Source organism: Triturus cristatus, chromosome 2_1, assembly GCF_964204655.1.
Source record: "Triturus cristatus chromosome 2_1, aTriCri1.1, whole genome shotgun sequence".
Classification (NCBI taxonomy): domain Eukaryota; kingdom Metazoa; phylum Chordata; class Amphibia; order Caudata; family Salamandridae; genus Triturus; species Triturus cristatus.
The window spans coordinates 767,352,039-767,376,445 of NC_140581.1; the positions used below are offsets into that span (position 1 = coordinate 767,352,039).

The window sequence follows — 24,407 nt, forward strand, 5'->3', positions numbered from 1 at the left end:
GCCTTACTGAATTTGGAATTGTGTCTACTTTTCAGACATGTATAACTTTGCAGAATCACCTATGGGTTTCACAACTGTTTCTACTTCAAACTGCAAGAAGGTTAAAAGCACAAAAATTGGGAAAAATAGTCCAGTTCTTAGAAAAATGCAAAAACTGTGGTAAAAGAATGTTTTTTGATACAACTGAGCTTCTTCCTGAAAGCTTGGAAGATGGTGATCCAAGCACAGCAAACCTTTCACTCATGCTGTTTTTAGAGAAAAAAATCACTTTCTTGTACATCACTTTTCCCCACCCCTGAAAAAACAAAATGTGGCTATATTTTCTTAGTTCCCTCTTGGGAAGTCCATAAACCCTTTTAGCATCCCCAGCATGGTCAAGAAAAGCGATGCAAATTTGGCCCGGATACCTTTTGTGGGAAATAAAACTATAAAGGCCAAAGAGCACAGCCTAAGCGCACAGTGCCCCAAACAAAAGAAAATGCCCAGCACTGCGGGTAGGAAATCCTCAGACGTTAAGGGTTTAAAGAACACTACATCACAATGCATCAACTGCCCACAAACCAGCTTCTTCTCCTATTACTCCTTGAATTCTTGCTTGTCTTTGTCTATGTACATCTCTATGCTGCCTTTTGGCACTATAGAAACACCACTACCTACATACATAGAACAATTAGAACAATTATTGTAAATATAGACTAAGTGTAAAGAAGAATGAAAAAATAAAGAGATAGGATTACAGATAACACCCACTCCTATACTTGGTTTGCCTATGTAGCGGTATAAGACTCTTGGTCCTGAGCCAAGATCATTCCATACATTCTGTTAATGAGCACACTGCTATTTAAGGAATTTACATAGCGCTCACGCTACTTTACAGCTGCTTCAGATTTTATTGAAATTGTGATGGATTCTTCAAAAGAACATAATGAAGGGATCTCTTATGATTCCTCATGAAAGGCCATTTTCAATGTGCACAATAAGTTTCTAATTTGATAGCAATCCATCTTGAAACAATATACCCTGGAAAATGGAAACAGGAACTCTGTGCTTTTGCCAAGTTGCATTATGGAATCTGTGTGGCTCCACATCAGCCATTGCAACAAAGAGGCCCATACAGAAGGCTTACTTTTAGTCCTGTAAGACAATAGACACTTTAAACTGTGAAACGGGTTCTTTCTAGCAGATAACTGTTTAGAAAGAACCTTCATTAGTCGATGTTTTTTCAGACTTACCAACCGCTTTGCCAGTGTGGATGTCAAACGTGAAGCCGATGATGGTCCCACAAAGATTCTTAAAATTAGCTGTAAATATATGATCAAAAAAATTCAGCATTTGTAGCTCTGTGAGAAGAACGTACTAGAATGTAATGCGTGAAAAACACGAAAATCGAGTTAGATTGAGAGTTTTATCACTTTGTCAACTAATCAACATCTTTAGCATTTCAAAAAGCAGAACAGAGTAAACAAAATAGAAATATGCAAATCTCATCGCAAAAAATCAAATGACGTCACGTATTTCAAGTAATTTGCTGTATTTCATTGTATTTAAGTGTTTTAAAGGGACTCTTTCTTGGCAACGCAATACCCAGTTAGCTAAGCTAGGTATAACATAAAATAATAATACTTTGTTACGTAGGAAGTCTGACAGAAAACATGCCCTTGTCTTTCATTGTAGAGAGATGCGTGCACAATATTGACTTGTGTCACCCAAATTATCCATGATTGCAGATGCCAAGGGCCTCACCATCTGTTACTTTCCACCAAAAACTAACCAAGGCAACATTCATCTGTCTTTTTATTAAACCTAATGCTGAAAGTGAAGCAAATCCCAAAATGTAACATCAATTGAGTTAACGTTTTTGCTGTTACATTGTTGTAGATTGATATTCTCAACTAGCACAGTATACATATGTGGGGGAATGTCAGCAGTTTGGTGGTTGTGTAAAAATGGCTGCAAAATAAGGGATGATTTAGAGTTTAGCATTCGGAGGGTACCATGTTGAGAGGGCAGAAGACATTGCTGCCCATAAAGCTAGAGTTGTCCGCCAGCTATGCAGAAAATTGTTAACATTGACAGGTACCACCCTTACTGAAGTTGCTGTCAATGTTTAAAAGTTTGATGGATGGTTCCGTCAAATAAGAGGATCTCCCGTCAAACTTTTACAGAGTTTTTCATTTTTCAAAGACAAACTTCCAAAGCAGGAGTTTGTTTTTGAAAAATGAAAAACTAATGACCGTCACGCCATTGGAGTTTTTCCCATGGTGTGAGGTCACTATTTTTTACTGTCTTTTATGGTCAGGTTTTATCTGGCAGTGACGGACAACCAAAAAAAAACATCTGATCGCCCACTCTAAATAGGTAGAGAGGTTGGATGGCTAACCTTTGACAACCCCGTACTCCGCTGGGTCATCAGAAGAGCGGCATGCTCAGGTGATAGACAGCAAATGTATATCCTACATGGGGTACCTATTAGGAGTGCAGTATAATTGCTTGTAGTACACTCACATATTATTCAAAGTTATTAGAGAAATTAGATGTTAGAGGAAGTGTAAACCAAGCAACATATGTAGGAAGCTGGCTTTGTATACACCATACCAAAATGAGGTATAGTGTGCACAGAGTCCAGTGGAACCCCAAAGGTAGGCAGAGGTAAATGAAGATAGCACCTTACTCTCTATTGGTGGTAGTGTGGGTGAGCAGTAAGGCTTTATCAGAGTGTAGTGTTAAGCATTTGTTGTACACACTCAGAAAAGAAATTATGTCACAGACTCAAAGATTGAACTCAGACCAATTTGATTGTATAAAAATATTAGTTATTTTATTTCTAAAACCAAGCCAAGCCTGGTGCAGGTAAGTTAAATCATTCGTTGCAAAATCTTATGCAGTGATTTACAGTTGAATGCAGGTTCAAATGCATTTGGTTGAATTACAGGTAAATCAACAGTTCAAAATTACTTTTCAATTACTTTACAGATTACTGTGCACGCTACTTTTTAGATTACTTTTTAAGTTACTTTTGCTAATCAGTGTTATATGCCTGGCTATCACACTGAGACATTGTCTAGACAAAAGGTAAGTAATTCACTTTTAGTACATTTACATTTTTTCAGGGTTTCATACAAACTAACTCCACTCAGAAGAATTTTCAACGAAAAGCAGTCACTGCAATCCTATGGAAGGAAATTAAGTTGACGGTTTGCAGGTAAGTACTTAATTGTGGGAGTTGGTATTCTGGGGTTAGAACTAGAGTTCCCCTGGTTCGAGGATGCACTCTCAGAACACCATCAGCGGCACTAGGGCAGCCGGGTGCAGTGTGCCCTAGGTCCAATGTTATCCAATGGGGGTTAGTGGGCCTCCGGTTGGTGGATGCTCATGAGCAGGCCACAAGGTTGAGGGAGCAAAGCTCCTGGTGTTAAACTCAAGGCAAAGGGGATCCGAGTTAGCACGCAAGGTGCACCCGCAGCGGCGCAGGGACGGCTAGGTGCAGGGTGGTGTTTTGTCGTCGGGTGCCCTGTTGTTTTCAATGGGAGTTACCGGTTTTGGATTTTGGCTGCATGCTCGGTCCAGGAAGACTTCCGGGAGGAACCAACAGCTGGGCAGGTATGTTGGAAGGCTCGGGGACTTAGGTGTACCTCGGGTTCACTTCTCCAGGGCACAGGATGGCTGGGTGCAGGGTTGTCTTTTGAGGTCGGGTTTCACCTTACCGGGCCACTCGCAGTTGAGGGGGGGTCTCTGTGCAGAGGTTACAGGCGACGTCTGGGGGTCCTGGAGGGGTCAACCCACGGTGGATTCGGACTCTGGTGCACTGGGGGACCTAGCTGGGACTGGTGGGCCACCAGGATTCAGGTCGTAGGCGTCTGGTGCAGTGGTGGTTCCAGGCGTCGAGTTTCTTTGTCCTCAGGATTCAGAGTCTGTCTTGGAAATTTCTTTTAAACAGAGCTGCTGTTCACAGGCGATCCAGTCTTTGTTGAAGGCAGTCAGTCTTCCCAGGGGTTCTGAAGGTCACTGGCTGCAGGACAAGGTGACTTTTGGCGCAGGATCTCTGAATACTGCAGACGGGCCGGTAGGGCTGGGGCCAAGTCAGTTCTTCTCTGCAGTCTACTCTTCTGTGCGTCTTCTTTCGTCCTTCTTCTTCGTAGGTTGCGGGTATCTGTCTTTTTGGTTCAGGGATTCCCCCTAAATACCATATTTAGGGTGTGTTTTAGGGGTGTTGAGGTCAGCAGCCAAAGGGCTACTTACCTTAGGGTAACTACACCCTTAGTGTACTCACCCCTCATGGGGGAGTGGGCACAATCTCTAATTCTGATTGGAGAGTGCCTGCCATCTGCAAGATGGCGGGCACTGAAGAGTGAGCTTCACCATGCCTCCCCCACCTGAGGGGTGGGGTTGGCAGAGGTGGGGACACTGGGCTGTGCTAATTTTTCCCAACTGTCTTCCTGCCAAAAAAGAGGGGAGACAGGAAGGGGGCCTGCTCCTGATAGCAGGAGAGGCTGGGGGTCATGTTAAAAAGGCGGCAAGGCCTTTGAAGCTCCCCTGCCACAGATGGCTCTTCCTGGCCTGGAGGAAGAGTAACCACTTCCCCCCAGGAAAGGCTTTGTTTCTGGCCTCAAGGAGTGAAGACTCCCACCACAGGGGTCCAGAAACATGTCTCGTGGTGGTAGACTGGTGTGTATCAGCCAGGGAACCCACCAGAGGCTGGTTGTTTTTCAGGGGGCATCTCTAAGATGCCATCTGAGTGCATTGTTCATTAAATCCCACACTGGCATCAGTGTTGGTTTAATGTGCTGAGAAGTTTGGTACCAAACTTCCCAGTTTTCAGTAAACCCATTATGGTGCTGTGGAGTTCGTAATGACAAACTCCCAGCACCGTTTACACTTAATGGCATTACTGCACTTACAATGTCTAAGAATTGGTCTAGACACTGTAGGGGTACAGGACTCATGCTCCTGTACCCTCACCACTGGTATAGTGCACCCAGCAAGCGGGGTGGCTGACCTATGCCAGGGCAGTGGGTTGTAGGCATGGCACACAGGGATGTGTGCCATGTCGACTCTTCACTTTGTTCTGCACCAAAACATGCAGCCCGCAATGGCAGTGTGTATGTGTAAAGGTACAGGGCCTCTAAGGGTGGCACAATAAGTGCTGCATCCATTAGAGGCCTTTCCTGGCCACAGGGCCCTTGGTACCCATGGTACCTTTTACAAGGGAGTGACATGTGGCTAGAGAGTTGCCAATTGGGGGTACAAGGTACTGTTTTGGGAAAGAACACAGGCCCTGGGAACCTGATTGGCAGAGACCCAGAGCACATCAAGTCAAAGTGCATCAGTAGTCTGGCAAAAAGTGAGGGGGTTACTGAAACAGAAACCCATCTTCCTTCAACATATTCTTGCAAAACAAATGTGGATTGATGAGAAACGTATTAAATGATGCACAGCATTTATGCTGTGACCTATAAGCAATGTAACCTGCTTATATAGACATTCTTAGTGATGTGAACCAGTGAAATGTTAACCATATTTTGAATGTTTCTTTAGCTAATAATGTAGTTTAAATATATGTGTTGATCTAGTTACTGAACATGTTCCTTTTGGACGCTAATGATCTTAGGAAAATATTAACACACATAACATGGTGAATTCATTATTTTAGCCTAAGTCGCACGCCTGAATCTGCAGTACATTTTGTAATGTCCTTGTTTCTGAAACTAATGCTTAAAGTTCTCATGTGAGTTTCATAGAATGTTATTTCTTCCCATGTTTGCATTTCAGGTGGACAACATTTGTTATTGAAGAGTAGTGGTATTGTTAAAGTAGATAAGTTGTGGAATGAAGGAGTTACACTTAGCATGACCTGAAGAAGATAAGGTGGAGCGAGGTGCTTTCACAAGGGAGGAGAGAAGACCAAAGACGAACTGTTGCAGAGGGACGTACATGGAGAAGGCCGTGAAAGGAATTGACGTTATGGAAAGGTTTTGTGGCTGAGCTTACTCTAGAATATGCGTTAGAAAAGCATTGTAGGTCATTTGCTGAATATAACTTTGAGCATATGACGCATTGTAGAGAGGGACAGACACCCCATTCCAGCTTGAAATGTTGACCGAGAACAATTCAGTGCTAGCTTTCTCACTTTTCTGCTTGTGGTTTCATGCCGCGGACCCATTTATGGTGGAGTGACTTCTTAGAAAGGCTCTACCTGCTGACACCAGCTCTCTTGCAAACCTCTTGCCTATATGCTAATTTAGGGATGCCACCTCTAGAATTAGATTAGGGACAGATACAATTAAATGCCGCATATTAAAGAAGTGCTGATGCAAGGGGGAAATTTAGCTTCCTCATTTCTTGCATTATCATTATAGAACTTAATGTTCATTTCATGTTTCACTGAGGGAATATCTTCAAAAGATTCAGCTTTCTTCTGTTTCCCCTGTATTTTATATACTCTTATGCTAAGATTCATGTATGTCCAACTATTTCTGGATCTGTAATAAAATTTGACTAACCTTCATTTGGTTATCAACTTGGGTTATTGTGTAGCCCTTATTGATTTACACTGTGTCTTAAATTGACTTACGAAATTTTACTCCCCTTTACACTTTTATGCTGCAAAAAAGAACCCTCAGAAGTCCGATATTGGAACGGAACTGAACAAATGGGCTAGGCCCTTTCATCGGCGATGTAGTGGGATAGGTATACAAACACCCTTTTGTCTGCTTGCCACTAAATTGGGTCAGCGGACCGTGATTTTGGCAGAGAAGGGTACTCAGATATGGTTGTGATGGAGTATCATCTCCATAAAAATTCTAGATCAGCCCTTATGCTTTAAAAACAGTCAATTAAGAGATAAGCAGAAACTGCCAACATTATTTACACTGGGGTTGCAATGCAGTTTTACAAAATCTTAACAAGTCTTTTTTGCTTGTCAGACAGAGCATATACATATATTTATAAATACATAATTATGTAGATTTCATAGACGTGTGGTTTGTCCTTGGTTATATTTTTAAATTAAAACAGACCTTCTTATTTCATTGTTTTATTGTGCCCATTTATTTGGACTGATGGAACACATTTTTGAAATGATTGACTGTTAATTCAGAATCACTTTTAAGAGAAATTGTACACTCAAGTGTTTGAGAAAAAAAGTTTTCAGTCGCTTTGTCATAATTAGACAAATAGTTCCAATTTTTGGTTAAGGTTTTGTCAGAGAACACAAATTGTTTTATGTCCTTTATGTAATCCCAGTGGGCCTTATTCACAAACATTTTATACTACCACATTTAACTAAGGTAGGCTTAAAATGCTACTCACTGCTGCAAATTTGGAAATCTATTGGCATGTACATGAAACATTTGCCATTATCCTGAATATTTCACAACACAAGGTTCAGGGACAGAGGTGGAAACATTGGTGTGACCTTTTGAGGGTCAGAGGATGACTATTGTGAAGGCAGCAGATAAAAAAAGTCACAATTTTGTATTCACAGACCTCTCCATTCATCCTTTACATTACTGAAGTTCAGTTCAGCAGCTGAAGTCTGAGGGTACCAGCAACAAGATATTTCTGCTGAAACCCTGGTTATTGTTCATGCAGTTAGAGATGATTGCAGCAGTGTTCAATATTATATGCAAAACCAACAAACACCCCAATGAGATCGGAAAGATTGTCGTGTTGGTTTTGATACATTTGGTGCCTAGGTTTCCATAGACATCACCTAAGTGAGTTCAATACATTAATCGTGCTATTTCTGAGAAAGTGAGTGCCTACATTTCTATAGACAACAAAATCAAGCCTATAGTGTCTCCTTAACTGGTGACTTTGACCACTTTATATAAGAGGGTCAGATGCCCAGACAATGAAGCTCAATTAGAGATACACAGCATTGACATATTTTCCTTAGTATGTGCTCTCCCTTTGTTAACTTCATCAAAACATGCACCTAGGTTTGATCTCTTGAAATCTACGTTTTTCAGATCAACAGGATAGTTTTCATTTACGTAATAACTTGTAAACTATATGTAACCCATGTATGTATCAACAAGAGGCTTTCATAGTTATACTGTCCCTATGCTAATTGCACAAGATTGTCTGCCTACATCCCTTGCAAAAAGCTACTACTGTAGCTTGGGCCCATTAGATTTCCGAATTATCTGAGGTTTAAAGCCTGGCTGGTCATGGAGCTTTTCTACTAGTACACTTCTGATGCGAAAAGTGTTCCAGTGTGTTGATAAACAAGTGAAGAAGCTCTTCACATTGTTTCTATAAAAGAGCAGTGTCCCACTCAATGATCTAACATAGCGACATACTTACAAGCCCCTATCGCTTCAGGAACGTCACTTTTTGTGACGTTCCTGTGGCGGTTAGTCCTTCGCCTTATTTACAAAGCAGCATTAGACCCCCTTTCTCTCTACACTTAGCATGAAAGGGGTGGGCAATGGGTGTTGCAGTGGGTGTTATGCCACAACTCCCATTGATTTTGATGCTGCCCCCTATTTACAAGGGTGACGTAAATAAGAGGCAAGCTAAAATTAAGACCATGGATAACCTGGTCTTAACATGGCAAAACAAGGAGAAATGAAGCATTTCTCCTCTTTTTGCTGTTTCTATGTGTGCTGCATTGTGCAGCACACATCGAAACAGCAAATCGCCATGAATGATTGTGTATGTGCAGGAAGGTGTCCCTTATTGCACATAAACGATCATGAAAAAAATGACGATTTGCAACTTCTATGTCTGCTTACAATGCAGCACACATAAGAGTTACAAATCGGCATTCTGGATTGTTTATTTGCAGGACGGGACACCTTCCTCCAAATACACAAAAATCCACCCCAACACAGACAACCTTGCACTATGGTGCAAGGGTGGCTATGTTGGCGATAGAAAGCTAGATTTCGCACCAGCGCTAGAGAAAACGCAGATTATTCTTGTGAATATGGTGCATCCCTGCATTTTCAGAATGGAAGAGAATGGCCACGCTTCTCTATTCTGTTGTAAATATGCCCCATAATCCTTAGCCCCAGTACAATCAGTAAAATGCATCCAACTTGTGAACTTGGCCTGCACAAAGACATAAATCACAAGCACTGGCAAAGCCAATGGTTCTAACCTTTAAAATACATGATCAGATATATTAGTTTTGTCTATACTTGTTTTCTTCGGTATGCTTTATTATTAGTTTACCATTCCAAGGTGGGTGATGTATCACATTCAACATGTCGGACATCTTGGAATGGAAATGAATAGGAAAGAATGGGAAAAAAGAATGACCACGTTTACCTGCATATGTCTTTGAATGCCATTTTTCATTCTTTACCATCCTTTACCATTCTGAAGGTGACAACTTCATGGTGGATGAACACATTGCACACAAGGAAAGTGCCATCACTCACAATAGGGGGGGGGGGGGTCCAATGGCTGAAGTGGGTATAGGAAAGTGGTCCTTTTTACATAGTCACCCCCATTTTCTTCATGGTAAATGATGTGATTTTGACTGAAAGGGCACTGGGTTCCTGATAACCAGGTCCCCAGTGCCAGAGCTCTTTTCCAAAACTGTGCCATTGTTATCCCAATTGGCAAAACCTTTAGCACCCTCTGTAAGTACCTATTTAATGATACCCTGGTACATATGCCCTGAGGTACTAAAGAGGGACCCTAAGGGCTGTAACACGAATTGTGCAACCCTAAGGGACTTCTCACCAAGCACATGCAAAACTTACATTGTAGGCTGTGTGTCTTGGTGCAGACAAAAGTGAAAAGACAAAACAACACACATCCCTGTGTGCCAATTCCCCTACCACTGCATGGAATACTTGTTAGTATCCCCTACAGCAGGCCTAACAGCCCTAAGGAAGGGTGCTGAATATTACAAGTGAGGGCATACCTGCCTGAGCAGGTATACCCATGTGCTGGTCAGTCCTATTACAGCCAGAACAAGTGACCAGGGAATCCATCTTAAGACATGGGCTGGACACTGGTGAAAATGAGTTCCCCTACTACAGGGTGGATTCACTGAAAATTGGTATGTTTGGTATCAAAAATCTTGTATTGATAAACCCACACTGATGCTAGTGTTGGATTTACCAATAACTGCACCCAAAGGGCACCTTAGAGGTGCCCCCTGGGAACCTACCAGCCTCTGATGTCCTTGCTGACTGGTTTCTGCCAGCCTGTCACCTGAGATGCTGTTCTGACATCCGAAAGTGAGAGCCTTTTGCTCTCAGAAGACCCAGAACCAAAGGCTGTCCGGGGAAGGGAGGGTGTAACACAATCTTCCATAGGATGACCTGCTGATTAGTCTTCCTCAGACAGCAAGCCTAAAAAGGCTGCTGCCTTTGAAATGTGAATCTGGTTCCTCCTCAAAGGCAGCTGGACAGGTAGGAAAATTAGTTGGTCAGGGAGGGGTGCCACCTCCAGGCTAGTATCACCCCTAAGGTGGGCTACTGAGGTGGACATGATTTTTCAGTAGTCGTCATCTTTATGATGGCATACCTAGTATGGGACAGGGTTAGGCCCACATCCAACAGGAAGTGGTAATATAGGGGGCATAGTGATCCCAAGGGTAATTAGCCCATTGGCTACTGCCCTACACTCCCCTACCACCCCTACATTCAGTATTTAGGGAAGCCCTGGCACCAGAGAAGCAGATCTTGATGACTTAAGAAGAGAGAGGACATCGAAGAGCTGCAAAAGCGAAGGTAAAGAAGAAACAGCTGGCCTAGTATCAACCCTGTTGGCCTGTCTGCATCCCTCATCGAAAACAGCGCCAAAGTTAACTCGTCCTGCAGCTGCTGACTCCAGAAACCTGGGAGGACTGTTTGCCTTCAAGAAAGAATCAAGACCTCCTGTGAACAGTGGACATGTTCTGAAGAAACGCCAAAAGAGAAAACACTGATGCCCCCGGAACTCAAAAACCTGACACCCAAAGTCGCCACTGCATTGGTCGCCTCCAGCCTGAGTTGAAGTGGGCCACATGTGTCAACAAGGTCCCCCCAGCCCTCCAGAACACAAGTCCATCGTGGTTTCACCCTTCCTGGACTCCCGGACGTCGCCTGCAGCCACTGTACGCAGACCCCCTCAACCGCGACGGCTCTGGTAAGAGAAACCCCGAAGCCTAAGGACACCCCTGCACCTGTCGCCCCTGGGCTTTGGAGAAGAGGACCAAAGATGTCCACCCATCCTGAGCATCACAAATCTTGAACTTCCTTGCTGGTTCTGCCTCACTGACCTCCTGGTCAGAGCCTGAAGCCTCTTTCCGCAGTGAGCGATATCCATTGAAATACATTGGGCTCCCAATGCGGTTTTGCACCCTGCACCCGACCGCCCCAATGCTGCTGGCAGTGTACTGACTTTGCTGCCTTGGACCTTACCCACCACTCACCTTACCTCCTGGAGACTGGTCCTGCAAGTCGCTGTACCATACCTGTTTGCAGAACTTGTCCTTCCTTCCATAGCATAACATTGCAGAATTTGCACCAAGTGCCCACCTTTTCAAGTGAAAAGAAGTTATATTTAAAAAAGTACTTACCTGAATGATTTTCCTCTGATGCCTAAACATATATAAATATACTTGCTATTTTTATAAATTGGTTTGATCTGCTCCTTGAGTCATGTGTCATTTATTGGTCATTGGGTCATGTATATATCACTCGCACACCTCTGTGTTAAGCCTAAGGCTACTTGACCACACAACCCCCTAATAGAGAACTTTGGGATTGCATAGCAAGCCCCTGTCCACTCATAAATGAACCCCTGGACTCTTTTCACGGTGTGTCAGATTCTTGATATATCACATAAAGTCCCAGCTTTCTACAATCTCCACCTGGGAGAATACTAGCAATTCAAAGGAATACCTAGCATTTCCTACTTAAATTTTAAAATAGGATTCAATGGTGAAGTCAGATATTTTATCATTTGAATTGAAAATACCTTTATAAAAACATACTTTTTCTGACTGAGCCAAAACTGGCTTAAAACCACTTCTGCCACTCATCACACCTCAAGGGCTGGAATACACTTCCCTGACTGTGAGAATTAATGACTCTGGCTCAGAACACAATGACCTGACGGTGAGCACAGTAAAAACAGGGTAGTTGACTTCTGTCCATTTAGCATAGATTATGTATCTGGTGAGCAGACCGGAGCAGCTGGCAGAAAAAAGAACAGTCTTAGCACTACTTCTTTTGACTTGGAGATATGAGAGAAGGCTTCTGTTCATTACCAGGACCCTCCCAGATAGCCAGGCTCCAGGCACAGTGAGAGACAGAATCAGTTTGGACCCTTTCAAGTGCAAGGAGAGCTCATCTAAATTTCGGGGTTGCCAAGGACCTGAAGGCAGGCCTGCCTGGAGGCAGAAGTGTTCTGCATATTAAAAAAGGGGATCCTTGGTGGTATTACAGTAAAGCAATGAGGAAGTGCTGCCAGGGGAGGGATTTTGAGGACATAGTTACAATTGGGTGGCAGACATCTGCAGCCACAGGCTAGTGCACAGGTTCAGAAATTTCTGGGAAGACTTCACCTAGAGTCGTCCCTGTTGAAAGAAAACTGTCTCCTGCTGGAATGACAGATACTTCTGACCACTGCTGGCATCCAGGAACTGTTACTGTTCTCCAAGTGCCATGTGGTTGGCCTTACATTTTCCTGTGTTAGAGACCAAAGGACTCCTGAGTGCAATAGGGTCAGGCTGTGTTCTTTTTTTTAAAATTGTTTGTACAGCCTCAAATTTACAACACTTGTTTGTGTATTTCTTGCTACTTTTGCCATAGTTGAGTTGAGCAGAGATTCTCTCAGTCATGGTTTTGAACTAACAAGACTGTGATTAATGAGTGGGTGGCCCTACCAACCTATTAAACACACCCTGCCAAAGTAATAACCCAGTTTCTGCCAGTGAAGAAAAAGTAATGTAATTCCATCACTCTATGCTGGAAATAAAAAAATTGTGCAGGCTCTACTGTCCAAGCTGGAGCACAGAAAATAAGACAATGTGGAGATCTCGAAGTTGGTTAGCCCCTACTCTTGCTGATAGAGTCAAACTTTATTTATTGTTTTGACATTTATGACTGCATATATCCATATTTATTGTATACATTTTGCATTTTTTGTGCTGTGAAAACATAAGTTTGAAACTAGTATTTTTCCACATATATGTAGCTGTTGTAGGAGTGTTGGGGTGTGTTGGTGTTATACATATTCATCACAATACACTTCTCTGAAATCAGTAGAGTTGCAGTAAAACCACATCTATACCAATTTAAGTTTCAGCTGGAAGCATCTTACCATTCTAAAAGTGCCAGACATGTGAGAATAAACAATGATTAGCCTGCCAGTTATAACTGACCACAAGGTGAGCCAATCAAAAGAATATTTAGGTGTTAAAAAGTGTATAAAAGCAAATCTGGGAGCCAGAATTATAACATCACTTACAACAAATTCCAGCTACAGGAATGCAGTAATCTCATAACCCTACCAATCACGCCACTCACTAGAAATCCACCTCTAAGTCAACCAGGCTTCATAACATGTGCTATGATATTCTGAAAATATTCAGAATAGAGGAATTCAAGAAGAATTTAAGAAATGGACAACTGTTAAGAGTTTTGTGACTGTGGTAAAGGTGATGTCTTCTGAAAATTACAGCTGGAAATATCTGTGTCTCATCACAAAATTGTAGCTTGCAGAAAGCAGTAGATGTATAGAACTGTACTATGGAAGTCTTCTTTGATGATCTAATCAATGAACACGGCAGACTCTTCGGGAGTTTTGCAACGACACAACCACCAAACACATGGATTGAAGTGTGGGAGGCAATCTGACAAGTAGTAAAAGCAGTGGATCACATGGAGTGTAATGTGGAGGATTGTGGGTGCATTACAGAAAACTCCAGGTGTACATGAGGTTGCTCCCCAACAAGCGTTACAGAATTACATTACCATAATACTCTGGCCATGGAAGTGCAGATGGCAGCCAGTGACAGGTCAGGACTGTAGATTGTCGACACTAATGTTGCATGGGCCGATGAAGAAAGTGGGTGATTAAAACACATGGATACAAAAACATCCACTCCTAATTAAAGCTAATACACATAGAGATTCTGGGTCGGAAGTCAAATACAGCATTGAAATGGAACTATGCACACTGAGTCTGTACATTTTCTACCAGAAGGCAAATGGCACAATCCTGCCATGTTGCCCAAACATGCATTGATCACCCAGGAACCACATCTAACAACATCTTTCAGTTTAGGGAATGTGTGACTACAACACATTAGAGCTGTTAACATGTTGCAGGTCATTATTATGGAAGAAGAGTTTGATCCTAAGGAGGGCACCAATAATCCTGGGGCTAATGCTGGCAATGCTGATGGTACAGGTCACTTGTACTTTAGCACCAAATTAATAACCCAGCCAAATACAATACAGCAGTCCAGCTCACTGGCACACTCTTTGTGCAGATGACACTCAGTGGCAGCCTATTTCCCAGATGTCACAATGTTATACATAAATTGATGATATTTTTGACACGTCAGACATTGCAAATTTTCAGATTAATGTAAGATGCTAAATGAGGACTTCAGCAGAGAATTTTTTAAACAGCATCCAAGTAAAGCCAAGCATTAATATGGTGCATCTGCTTCAAAGGGCTACACACAGCCATCATTACAAAAGAGAAAAAGTATGTGAAAAATAAAAGAAGTCCATGCTAAGCCACAGAAAAAGATGAAAAAATGGTTATTAGCAATGTTACATCAAAATGGTATGTTGCCTATATCACACATTGAAAGAGGAATATTGTTAAAGAAAGCTCCTTATCCTGTATAAGTTAACCTGCATGCATGTGACTCTTGGCTCTAAAAAGGCAGTGGTGTAAGGAAAACCTCAGTGGGCCGGCTGCCGGGGATGGCGAGAGGGCTACAGGTAATACCCATATACTTGAGCTGACAAGCTATGGGGCCCCCTCTTTATGTATAGAAGACTGGGGGTCCCCGCACCGCAGGGGTTGTCCATACACCACTTTAAAGAGGTTACTTCCACGTGGTAGTCACCTTCACCTTTAGCCTTACTTTACCCTGACTTAGAGTTACAAAAAGTGAACCCCTCCCCGTCTTAACACCAAAATAGAGACCACATAAGCCTCCCGGTTACACCACCTTTTCTTATTGATGGGGATTCCGGGACCCCTTCCTAATGTCAAAATTCCCTGTTCCATGTGTGTCACGTTTGCATTTGGCAGGTTACAAAACCCATTGGACCCAAGTTAATATTTTCCTCCTGAAACTATTAAACGTCTAATGGAACAAACATAATTAGCTCCAAGTTCTTAGACTAGATCATACAAACAAAATCAGTTTACTCAGGCTCTAAACATGTAGTGTAAATTAAAAGCAATCTCAACATGCCAGGGTATCTATAAACAACCCACCATAACTATATTATATTGTGGTTGCTTCAGGGGTAATTTCATTACTCTCTTCAATAAAATTGCTAAGGCATTTGCCTAGTTTATTGATTTTCTGGGAAATAAGGTTAATTATAAACTATTAATTAAGATTTGAAATCACTTTTCTGTTTTGTTTGGCATCATCTCTGATACTAGAATACATCTCTGAAAACTAGAATACATACACTATAATTTTATGAATATTTGCACTGGTGTCAATTGGAGGCTTCGACTTAAGTGGCACCTTGAATTCAGAACAACAGTGCCCTTACTTTCAAAAGATGTAGGGGGCCAGTTAGTTGTGAGACAACATAATCCTGAAGGAATGCAGTTTAAGGAAGTACAATAAACAATATCCTAATCTAAAGAGACATCCTTGGTCACTTAATAGTCCCAATGTTCAATTTGCGATATGTACTTTCCCCTTACATTCTGAGATGGCCTTATATTTCATCCAAGTATAGTGGATCTTTCTAGCCTTTCAGATTTCTTTAGTTATCAGTAGTGGTGCTAACATGAAAAGTTAAATGAAGATTTGGAGATTTCTTTTGTCTCAGAGAGCTCCTTACACCGTGCTCCAGGGATGTCTTTATTTGTCTAATCACCCAGAAGTAAAATGGAAAATCTTCAACTCAGAGCAACTCTCATTAAAGAATACGAAATTACTCAGCAGTTTTACTATATTTAAAATGCCTTTAAAAGCAGCTGTCAGAACGTGATCAGGGGTGAGAGCACAGGAAAGGAAGGCTCAACAGTGGAAGCTGAGCTAATTTGTCACATGTGTCTTTGCGCCTGTCCTACTATAGCTCTGCACACTGGGGCAAGTACAACCCTTTCCACACTTCACTTTCAGGGTAACAAGGGCGGGCGGTCACAGGGAGGTAGTGTGGAGAGACAAGAGCTTAGATCGGAACAAACAACACAGACACAATAATTTACAGTTATTTTTTATGAAAATACAAGGAACTTTAATCCCTGAGCAGAACTGAATGCTACACAGTCCAATGGGTATGTTATACAGGGTTGCCATAAGTTGATACGAACAGTGAAGTGTTACGCCCCCCCCCCATTTTGCCTCCAATTATGGTCGAGATCCTGCCATTACCCTCCCCAATACACTATGGGCATACGTAGAGATTAGGCTCAGGTACAGATAGCTCAGATGTTATGACTGATTCAGGAGTAACTTACCTCATTCCTTTAAGAAATAGTTTCAATCAGACACAACAGACTTACCCACGCACCTCAGTCTCGCATCCCCATGTAGAGCCTGTGTCCTTTCTTTTATCTCTAGATCGTTCATGGCTGTGCAGCAAATGTGTGTTACATTCCCACCTTATGGTGATGGGACTGCAACATCAGCCTCGGTCAGGACAAGGCTTGTAGAAAGGACTCAGGGAACTGGAAATGTGCATCAGTACCTGTCTTCAGAAGTGGCACTTGCAGACTGCAGGCAGATATCAGCAGTGGCAGTTGCAGGCTCCAGGCAAGATCTCTCACAGTGGTATCTTTGGGGCTGGTGCAGTCACCAGGCCAAGCAGTGATGTGATTTTACTCTCCTTGTCAGAGCCAGCAGCAGCAGCCACTTGAGCCCATGGCAGACTGCTTTATGAGTAAAACAGTTTACTCCAAAAATGTGCAGAGATACCATGGGGGGCCTTCTCTCCTCAAGACTCATCCGGCTCTCTCTTTTGGGATATTAGAATTCTCTGGGTACTCCTCATGCCGGGAACATTTCAGAATTTTTCTTTGAATCAATCCTTTCGCAAGGCTAGGCAAACTCTGACCCTGTCTCAGCAGGCATGCAGGCATCTAGGGTCTTTAGGCAGGTCGTCAGCTCATCCAGCAAAAAGTGTTGGTTTCAGGTGATATGCCCTCATTTTTGCTGAGAGGCACATAGCAGCCTTGCTAGCACAGTAGCTCTTTGGGTACTCTGTGAATCACTCCTTTCCTTAATTATGAAGAATTGAAATAACACTGAGTGGTTTGGATTTCCTCTTAATTCAGATTTTTGATACAGGGAATGTAGATCCAAAGTTTCACAACCGGTTTGGCTTGTGCTCTTTCAGTTATCATTTCAAGGATCCTCTCAAGACACGTCCTTTGTGCAAAGTGATTACTACCCCAGCAGGTAGCAATGGGACTGTCTCCAAACAGGAGCACCCAAAACATGGGCTCTATAAATTATGGGCTCTGTGAACACTGCTGTTGTCAGACTTCCTGAAACAATAATCCGACAGAGAGAAGTCCCTGCTGAGAAACATCCTCACTTTGAAAAAACAAACCTGCTATTCCACTCCTAACATCTACCTATTATCAGGAAAAATCAAACATTATTTTCTGAACAAGGACACCATTGAGTTTCTAAATGTAGTCTGTCTACATCCTCCTCACCTCATTGTCTGGGTCTCAACTATCCAGCCTTGGGAACAAAGGTAAAACTCTTCCATTGTCTCTGTGAATCCTCATCCGCCATCTTGCGCCATGCTCAACCAGGAGCATCCAAACTGGATTCCACTGGTCCCACTAATCAGACACAGCAGACTCAGAAAACACAGTCCTACAATGATACCTATGACACACACTCAATACACATACATGCATTTGACATGCATACCAATGTCAGAAAAGGCTCTGCGTTTCTATCATAGAGGAACTTTACAAGAGAGAGGCCTGTAGGCCACAATTTTACAGTCATAGTAAAGAGTCTGGTGACTCTATGGATTCAAAAACAGAGTTCACTGCTGCTTAAGCCCCTACTCCCAGTCCCATCCTTTTTGCTCTTCTGGTGCCTCTTGCTTGCACGTCCACCACCTCCAATTTTTTTTAAGGTAACTGTTTGCTGGCATAATGGGGTATATAAATACCATAACACAGCAGAACCTAACTAATCCTTTGTGCACTCACCAACTGGTCACTCAAAAGAGGGAAGGGAAGAGCAAACAGAGCAGCAGCTGCAATTCAAGCAGCAAACATGACGGTAGGCGTGGTGAAGAAATTTGAAATGAGAAACAACTAAATCAGCACAGGCACATATGTAGAACAGTAATATAGTAAAGTGTAAAAAAATGATTTTGCATTCCACTTGCCCTGCATCATTTGACTGATCAGTGGGTCTTGCCTCAATACACCAAAATTATAAATATGACAAATGATGACCAGTTTACTTCTCTGTGTTTTCTGCCGATTGCCTGACCTCTTTCACTGTTTGCATGTGTGAGATGCTGGAATATGACTTACCTGAGCCCGGTGTGGGGCATGCCTCGCAAGGTTTTCCCCAGGCCTTGCCCACATTGTAGGTGCAGCAACACATCCGCTTTGTCACATTGAATGGAAGTTCATTGTCACAGCTTGTTCCGTTATGGGTTTTGTAGCAATAGCTCTTTCTCATATCTAAAGGAGAAAAAGCAAAATTAGGGAAAAGTAATTGACAATGCAGTCGATATTCTTTTTATAGGCCCTGCACGAGCAGCAAAATACAATATGTGACCTATGTTCCAGTCAAGTGTTAATCTTAGAATTTAGCCAAATGTCAATGCATAACTGGAGTAAAGATTTGTACACCACTTTCACATGGCTTTTCTTTTCAGTTTTCTGGAAGCTTAAAAAGGTACATTTTAATAGGGCTTAGTTGTACAATGTTGACATTCCTTAATGCGTCTGGATACAGAGCTGACAAGGCAATTATAGTCTAAGATGCTGAATGTGCTGTGTATGTACACATTTACTTTTTTGCATATTGCTGTGTGTGGGCTTACCTATGCAGAAATGCATTGTTAGGTTAAAGGTTTCGTGTTGCATCACTAATGAACCCATTGCTCATTAATAATGATGTGGGCTTATTAATGCGTTTCATGGTCCAGCTAAAGTATGAAACACAACAAACCTGTGCCAGGGTGACCCTTTGTGTTTTTTTCTTGGACTAATAGGAGTAACTATGCTTCTGACAGTGAATTCTTTGATGGCTATTCCAACGGGGATGTTAGCCTTAGACTTAATCAAGGGAACAAATCATAACACCGAGGAAAATCAGCTTGCTTCCCTTTCATCAAGGATCCTGGCACTGAACCGCAAAGACTTCCTGCGAAGCATCCATCATAGGTTAGGAGTCTCAAACAAAGCTATAATTTATGCACAGCTCATGGGAAGGAAATTGGAGCTAGGTACAAATAAAGCGCACCAGGAATACTCAACTGGGACTATTTCGTATAACAATATAACCATTAAATATATGTTTCTCTTCCAGGCACATAAAAACAAAAAAAAGTCCCTGTATGGGTGGAGGTGCACTCTTGAAACAGTTAAGAATTAATGAAAACTTAGTACTATCTGAGAAAATGAATACGGACTCTGGAGCATTATGCAGTCAAAAGCGAAGACTCTACAAATGGTTAATCTTCTAAGCTTTCCTCTTTCTGGCTTCCATCCTTTGATGAAACCTCATTTGTTTTTTCTCCACTTTTCTTGGCGTATGGTGAGATGATGCAAACTCAGGGATTTGTGCTGAAATTTACAAAAGCCTTTAATAAACACAACACAGATAACTTTGCCAGTAAATAGAGTACCAACACCACCGTTGACACTCAAGGTTGTATCAAGTGCAACTCTCAATCTAGAAATAAGTATGACTGGGAAGTCCAGTCCACTCTGATTGAGTGGAGGTCCCTTTTCTATTTTCATTGATGTACAGTAACAGAAGATGCTTCCATACCCATGCAGTTGTGTCCACCGTTGACCTGCATGTACTCAGGAGGGCAGATGCAGGTGTAGTTCCCCAGGGTATTGTAGCATGTGCCAGGCCCACACACGCCTGGCTGCGAATAACACTCGTCAATATCTGGAAAGAAGAAGTAAAACATCAGCAAACTTTTAGAATTCAGGCAACATGCAAATGATGCATTTAATATGGAAAGTTTACATTGACAAAGTAGTCTAATGAAATGCAATTACATCTAATTCCACTTCTGTGACTATAAAAATATTATCACACTGATCAATATGTCTAATGTTTTACAAGATGATTCAACATTACCTGGAGGTCATAAGCAGAGTAGAAAAATACTTTATATTCTTCCATATAAAACACAGAGGCACACCTTAAAACATGTTCATATTTGTTGCTCCATAACACAAAAATATACTTTTGTAAGAATATATATTTTGATATTAAGTTACCTTCACAAATGCGTGTTGTTTCACTAAGGTAGTAGCCTGTGGGACATTCACATTGGAAGCTGCCAAATGTATTGATGCAGTTTCCACCTTGGCAGAGTCCTGGAAGCTCCTGACATTCATCAATATCTGCAAAAAAACGAACTCATAAGATCCACTTCTCATCTCCTCTATCCACGAGTGAGTGATTACAACTCAAATAACACGGACAACACTAGCACGTATAGACCAATGTACCAGTTTCCATCTTAGACAAATGGACCAGTTTCCATCTTAGACAAATGGACCAGTTTCCTTTTTAATTCATGAACAAGTTACTAACCTACTATTACTCAAAAGCCAGCATCATCCTCCAGATAAATATAATGTCAAACTCTTTAGTTTTATGGAAGAGGGCAATATTTATTGTGTTTCATCAGGAGTAATACAAAGCTCCCTTGGTATCCATTGCCACTGCCTCAACCAGGAAAGAAAAAGACAGAACTCTCAGTGACTGAAGGGACTCCCCTCCCACAATTCTTTAAAGGGTTATCATTTGTTTGCCTGCCTATAATGGAAAGAGGGGGAGGCTTGGTGGGTAAGATCAATAAAACTAAACTTCATAATTAAGATCTCATTTGTGAGAAGACGGCTGGAGTCTGTATCTTTGAAACAAATGCATTCTTGCTTGCATCACAATCCTCCTATGAGAATACCACGAACAGAACAGCACTGATTCTATTTGATGTGTTTCATTTTGGGTTTGCCTCCAGAGGATTACATTTGGCCTGATTCACAAACACAAGTTAAACTTTTGAGTAAGTTTACATTTTGCAGTAGGTTTACTGCTTTTGGTATTCCCAAACTCTGAAGGTCAGCTTACTAGAAAAATGTAAATTACATGTCTCCACCCCCAGAGTAACACAATTGGCTTACTCTGGTGTGAGTGGGTGCTGGCCCTTCCTAAACTCCTCCATTATCCTCTGTTTTTCCTCCCTGATCCCTATACTCTTTAGTAGTAAGTCTTCCCCTCTTCCCCCCCATTACCCAGTGCCATTTACTATTAAAGTATATACTTATATGTGCAGAGACTCTGCAGTCGCCTCAGCGAACTCCACACATATAAGTATAGGCAATACATACACTGTAGTAGTTTTGTATTACTACAAAACGTACTATATGGTGCAGTTTTTGAATCAGGCTCTGAGTCCCTTTAGCGTTTGGCTAATGATCTCATGCAAGTTATGTCATTCCGAGGAATAAGGATGTTTTTGTCAACATGCTACACCGCAGGCCTAGCACAGGGAAGTTACAGAAGCCTAAGTGCAAAGTGGATAAAGCTTTATTTTTCCTTTTAGTTATAAAAGTTACATGTTACATTTGCAAAGGGAAACCGTCAAAGTTGCACCAGATTGAAACAAGAGTACTATTCTGACAACGTCATCGAGGCGCATACGTCATAGTTCTTTATGCCTTTGGGAACTCCCAAGGGTCTGACAACATTTAAAGTATGAGCAAGTCATGCAGTCGTAGTATACATTATGCACGCACAGTTCAAACTCATGCACAGAGAAGTCAATTCACAAAGGAATGTATGAGTACATCAAGATGTACCTCTGTAGCACCACTACACTGCTCATAAATGTCTTTGTGAATTAGCCTCATAGTTTAGACTACCGACAGTGATGAAACATGTTTTTCATATGTGACGAAAGATTGATCATTAAAAAGAGGAAGCTACCAACATCGAAAAATTAATGTAGGACACATACACACACTCACAAATACATCTTTGAATTGGCTCCATAGTTTGCATTTCAGTTTTCTTTTGAGAATCCGACAGTTTACTGTTGCAGACATTATGCCTTCAAGGCCTTCATTAGCAGTGCTTCTTAGAAATTCCTGTTATTTCCTTGCCCCCAGAATTCATGTTACTGCGGGTCCTGCTAATTTGGGAGGGGGCGTAAAAGTAATATGGATTACAAGTTCTAGGGGAATAACATGCAGGAATTGGTGTTTCCACGCAGATTCCAACATGTTTTCCCCGTTGTTTCACCATGGGTTTTCGGCATTTAGCAGCCAAAATCTTCATGAGAAACACCAGAATTTCCCAATAGGACATGTAGCTTCTATCATTAGCTCCACTGGGATTCCAGGCATACTCGGGCCCTTAGAAAGCGAGCCAGAACTTCTCTAGGCCAGAAACAATGGTGCAAATGTGCAACAGAATGGTGAAGCGTGGTGTTAAGCAAAAATTGCAAACAGCATGCTTCGCCATTCTGGAAACACTAGGATGCGCCGTATTCACAAGAATGTAGCGCACCCCTATGTTTTCCAAAGCAATGGCACTAAATGTAGCTGCCTAGCGCCAAAGCAGGCACCCTTTCACCATAGTGCAAGAGGGTTTGCGTTTGGAGGAATGATTGTTTATGGGCAGGAAGGTGTCCCTTCCTGCACATAAACAATCCAGAATGCCGATTTGAAACCTGTAAGTGTGCTACATTTGGCAGCACACATAGAAGTTGCAAACTGTTATTTTTTAAATGATTGTTTATGTGCAGGAAGGAATCCCTTCCTGCACATACACAGTCATTCATGGCGATTTGCTGTTTCTATGTGTGCTGCACAAGGCAGCACACATAGCAGTGGCTGTCCTTTCAATTCTCTAATAAAAAACTATTGCATAATCTCATTGAGTGTGGAATGTACTATTTGAACAGTGAATGAACATAAAAATGAAAACTTCTGGGATCACCATATTACGCTATAATAAGGATTTACCCTTGGCTTACTAATTATTTGTTCGGAAGGAAGGAACACAGGACTCGTATATATATCTTAACAAATAGCAGTGGCATAACAAAACTTGAGGGGGTCCCACTCCAATGTACATGGAGGGGCCCCCCTTTGGACTCACTCAGGAGCTCTCAGGCCAGGTTACTGTGCTGAGGGGGCCCCCTGGAGCTCGGGTCGCCCCCTGCACTGCAGTGGCAGCAGGGGGCTTTGTTACGTCACTGACACATAGAAACAGCAAAAACTAGGAGAAATTAACCATTTCTCCTTGTTGTGCCATGTTAAGACCAGGTTTTACCTGGTCTTAATTTTGGCATTGCCTTTTATTTACGCCATCCTTGTAAATAGGGGGCAGCGTCAAAATCAATGGATGTAACTCACTGCCATTAACAACTGTACCTATGGACCGCAGGGTGACCCGGGGTTCAATATGGACAGGTGGCTACTCCCTGGCGGAAGTTTCAGGGGCGCACTATATGCTAATCACTCCAGACTGAAGCTGACGGGGCCCACTGGACATACTGCTCAGGTTTGGTGGGCAGCCACGTTAAGCTTGGGGTGGAAAGACAGGATTACACTGGCCACCCCACTCTGGGACACCACCCGAATGGGGGATCTAAGAGCTACCAAAAAGTTTGATCGGTGGGACTTAATCGGCATTTCCACAGTCGGGAAGCTGTGGAGGGAGGGAGGGGTCATCCCCTTTGCTCAGCATGGGAACAATACGAACAATTTAGGTATCTTCAAATTAGGCATGCGCTCCAGGCGGCAATACCTAGGGGGGAGACTCCGCCAGAATCCTCCGCGTTAGAGGCAGGATAATTGATGGTCACCTTCCTGAAAAGGCGATTTCTTTAATTTATAAAAAGCTTATCCATAATACACCTGACCCCCTTCTCCGTCTTAGAACCCAATGGAATCATGATGTAGCTGGACTGGACAACGTGGAATGGTTGGAGGCGCTTGCCTCTCCTAGAGAAACAGCTATCTCATCCAGGCTTAGGCTCGTCCAGTTGAAGATCTTACACAGA

General features: G+C 42.3%; 1 protein-coding gene across 1 annotated transcript in view; it reads right to left on the reverse strand.

Moving 5' to 3' along the window:
* FBN2 (fibrillin 2) overlaps positions 1-24,407 on the reverse strand; it is a 969,744-nt gene that overhangs the window by 125,627 nt on the left and 819,710 nt on the right. The window contains exons 39-42 of the mRNA XM_085632710.1: positions 20,608-20,733; positions 20,144-20,269; positions 18,673-18,825; positions 1,233-1,301 (exon numbers count right to left, since the gene is read on the reverse strand). Of these exons, the coding sequence (XP_085488836.1) occupies positions 1,233-1,301; positions 18,673-18,825; positions 20,144-20,269; positions 20,608-20,733 (474 nt within the window). The remainder of the gene's footprint in view (positions 1-1,232; positions 1,302-18,672; positions 18,826-20,143; positions 20,270-20,607; positions 20,734-24,407) is intronic.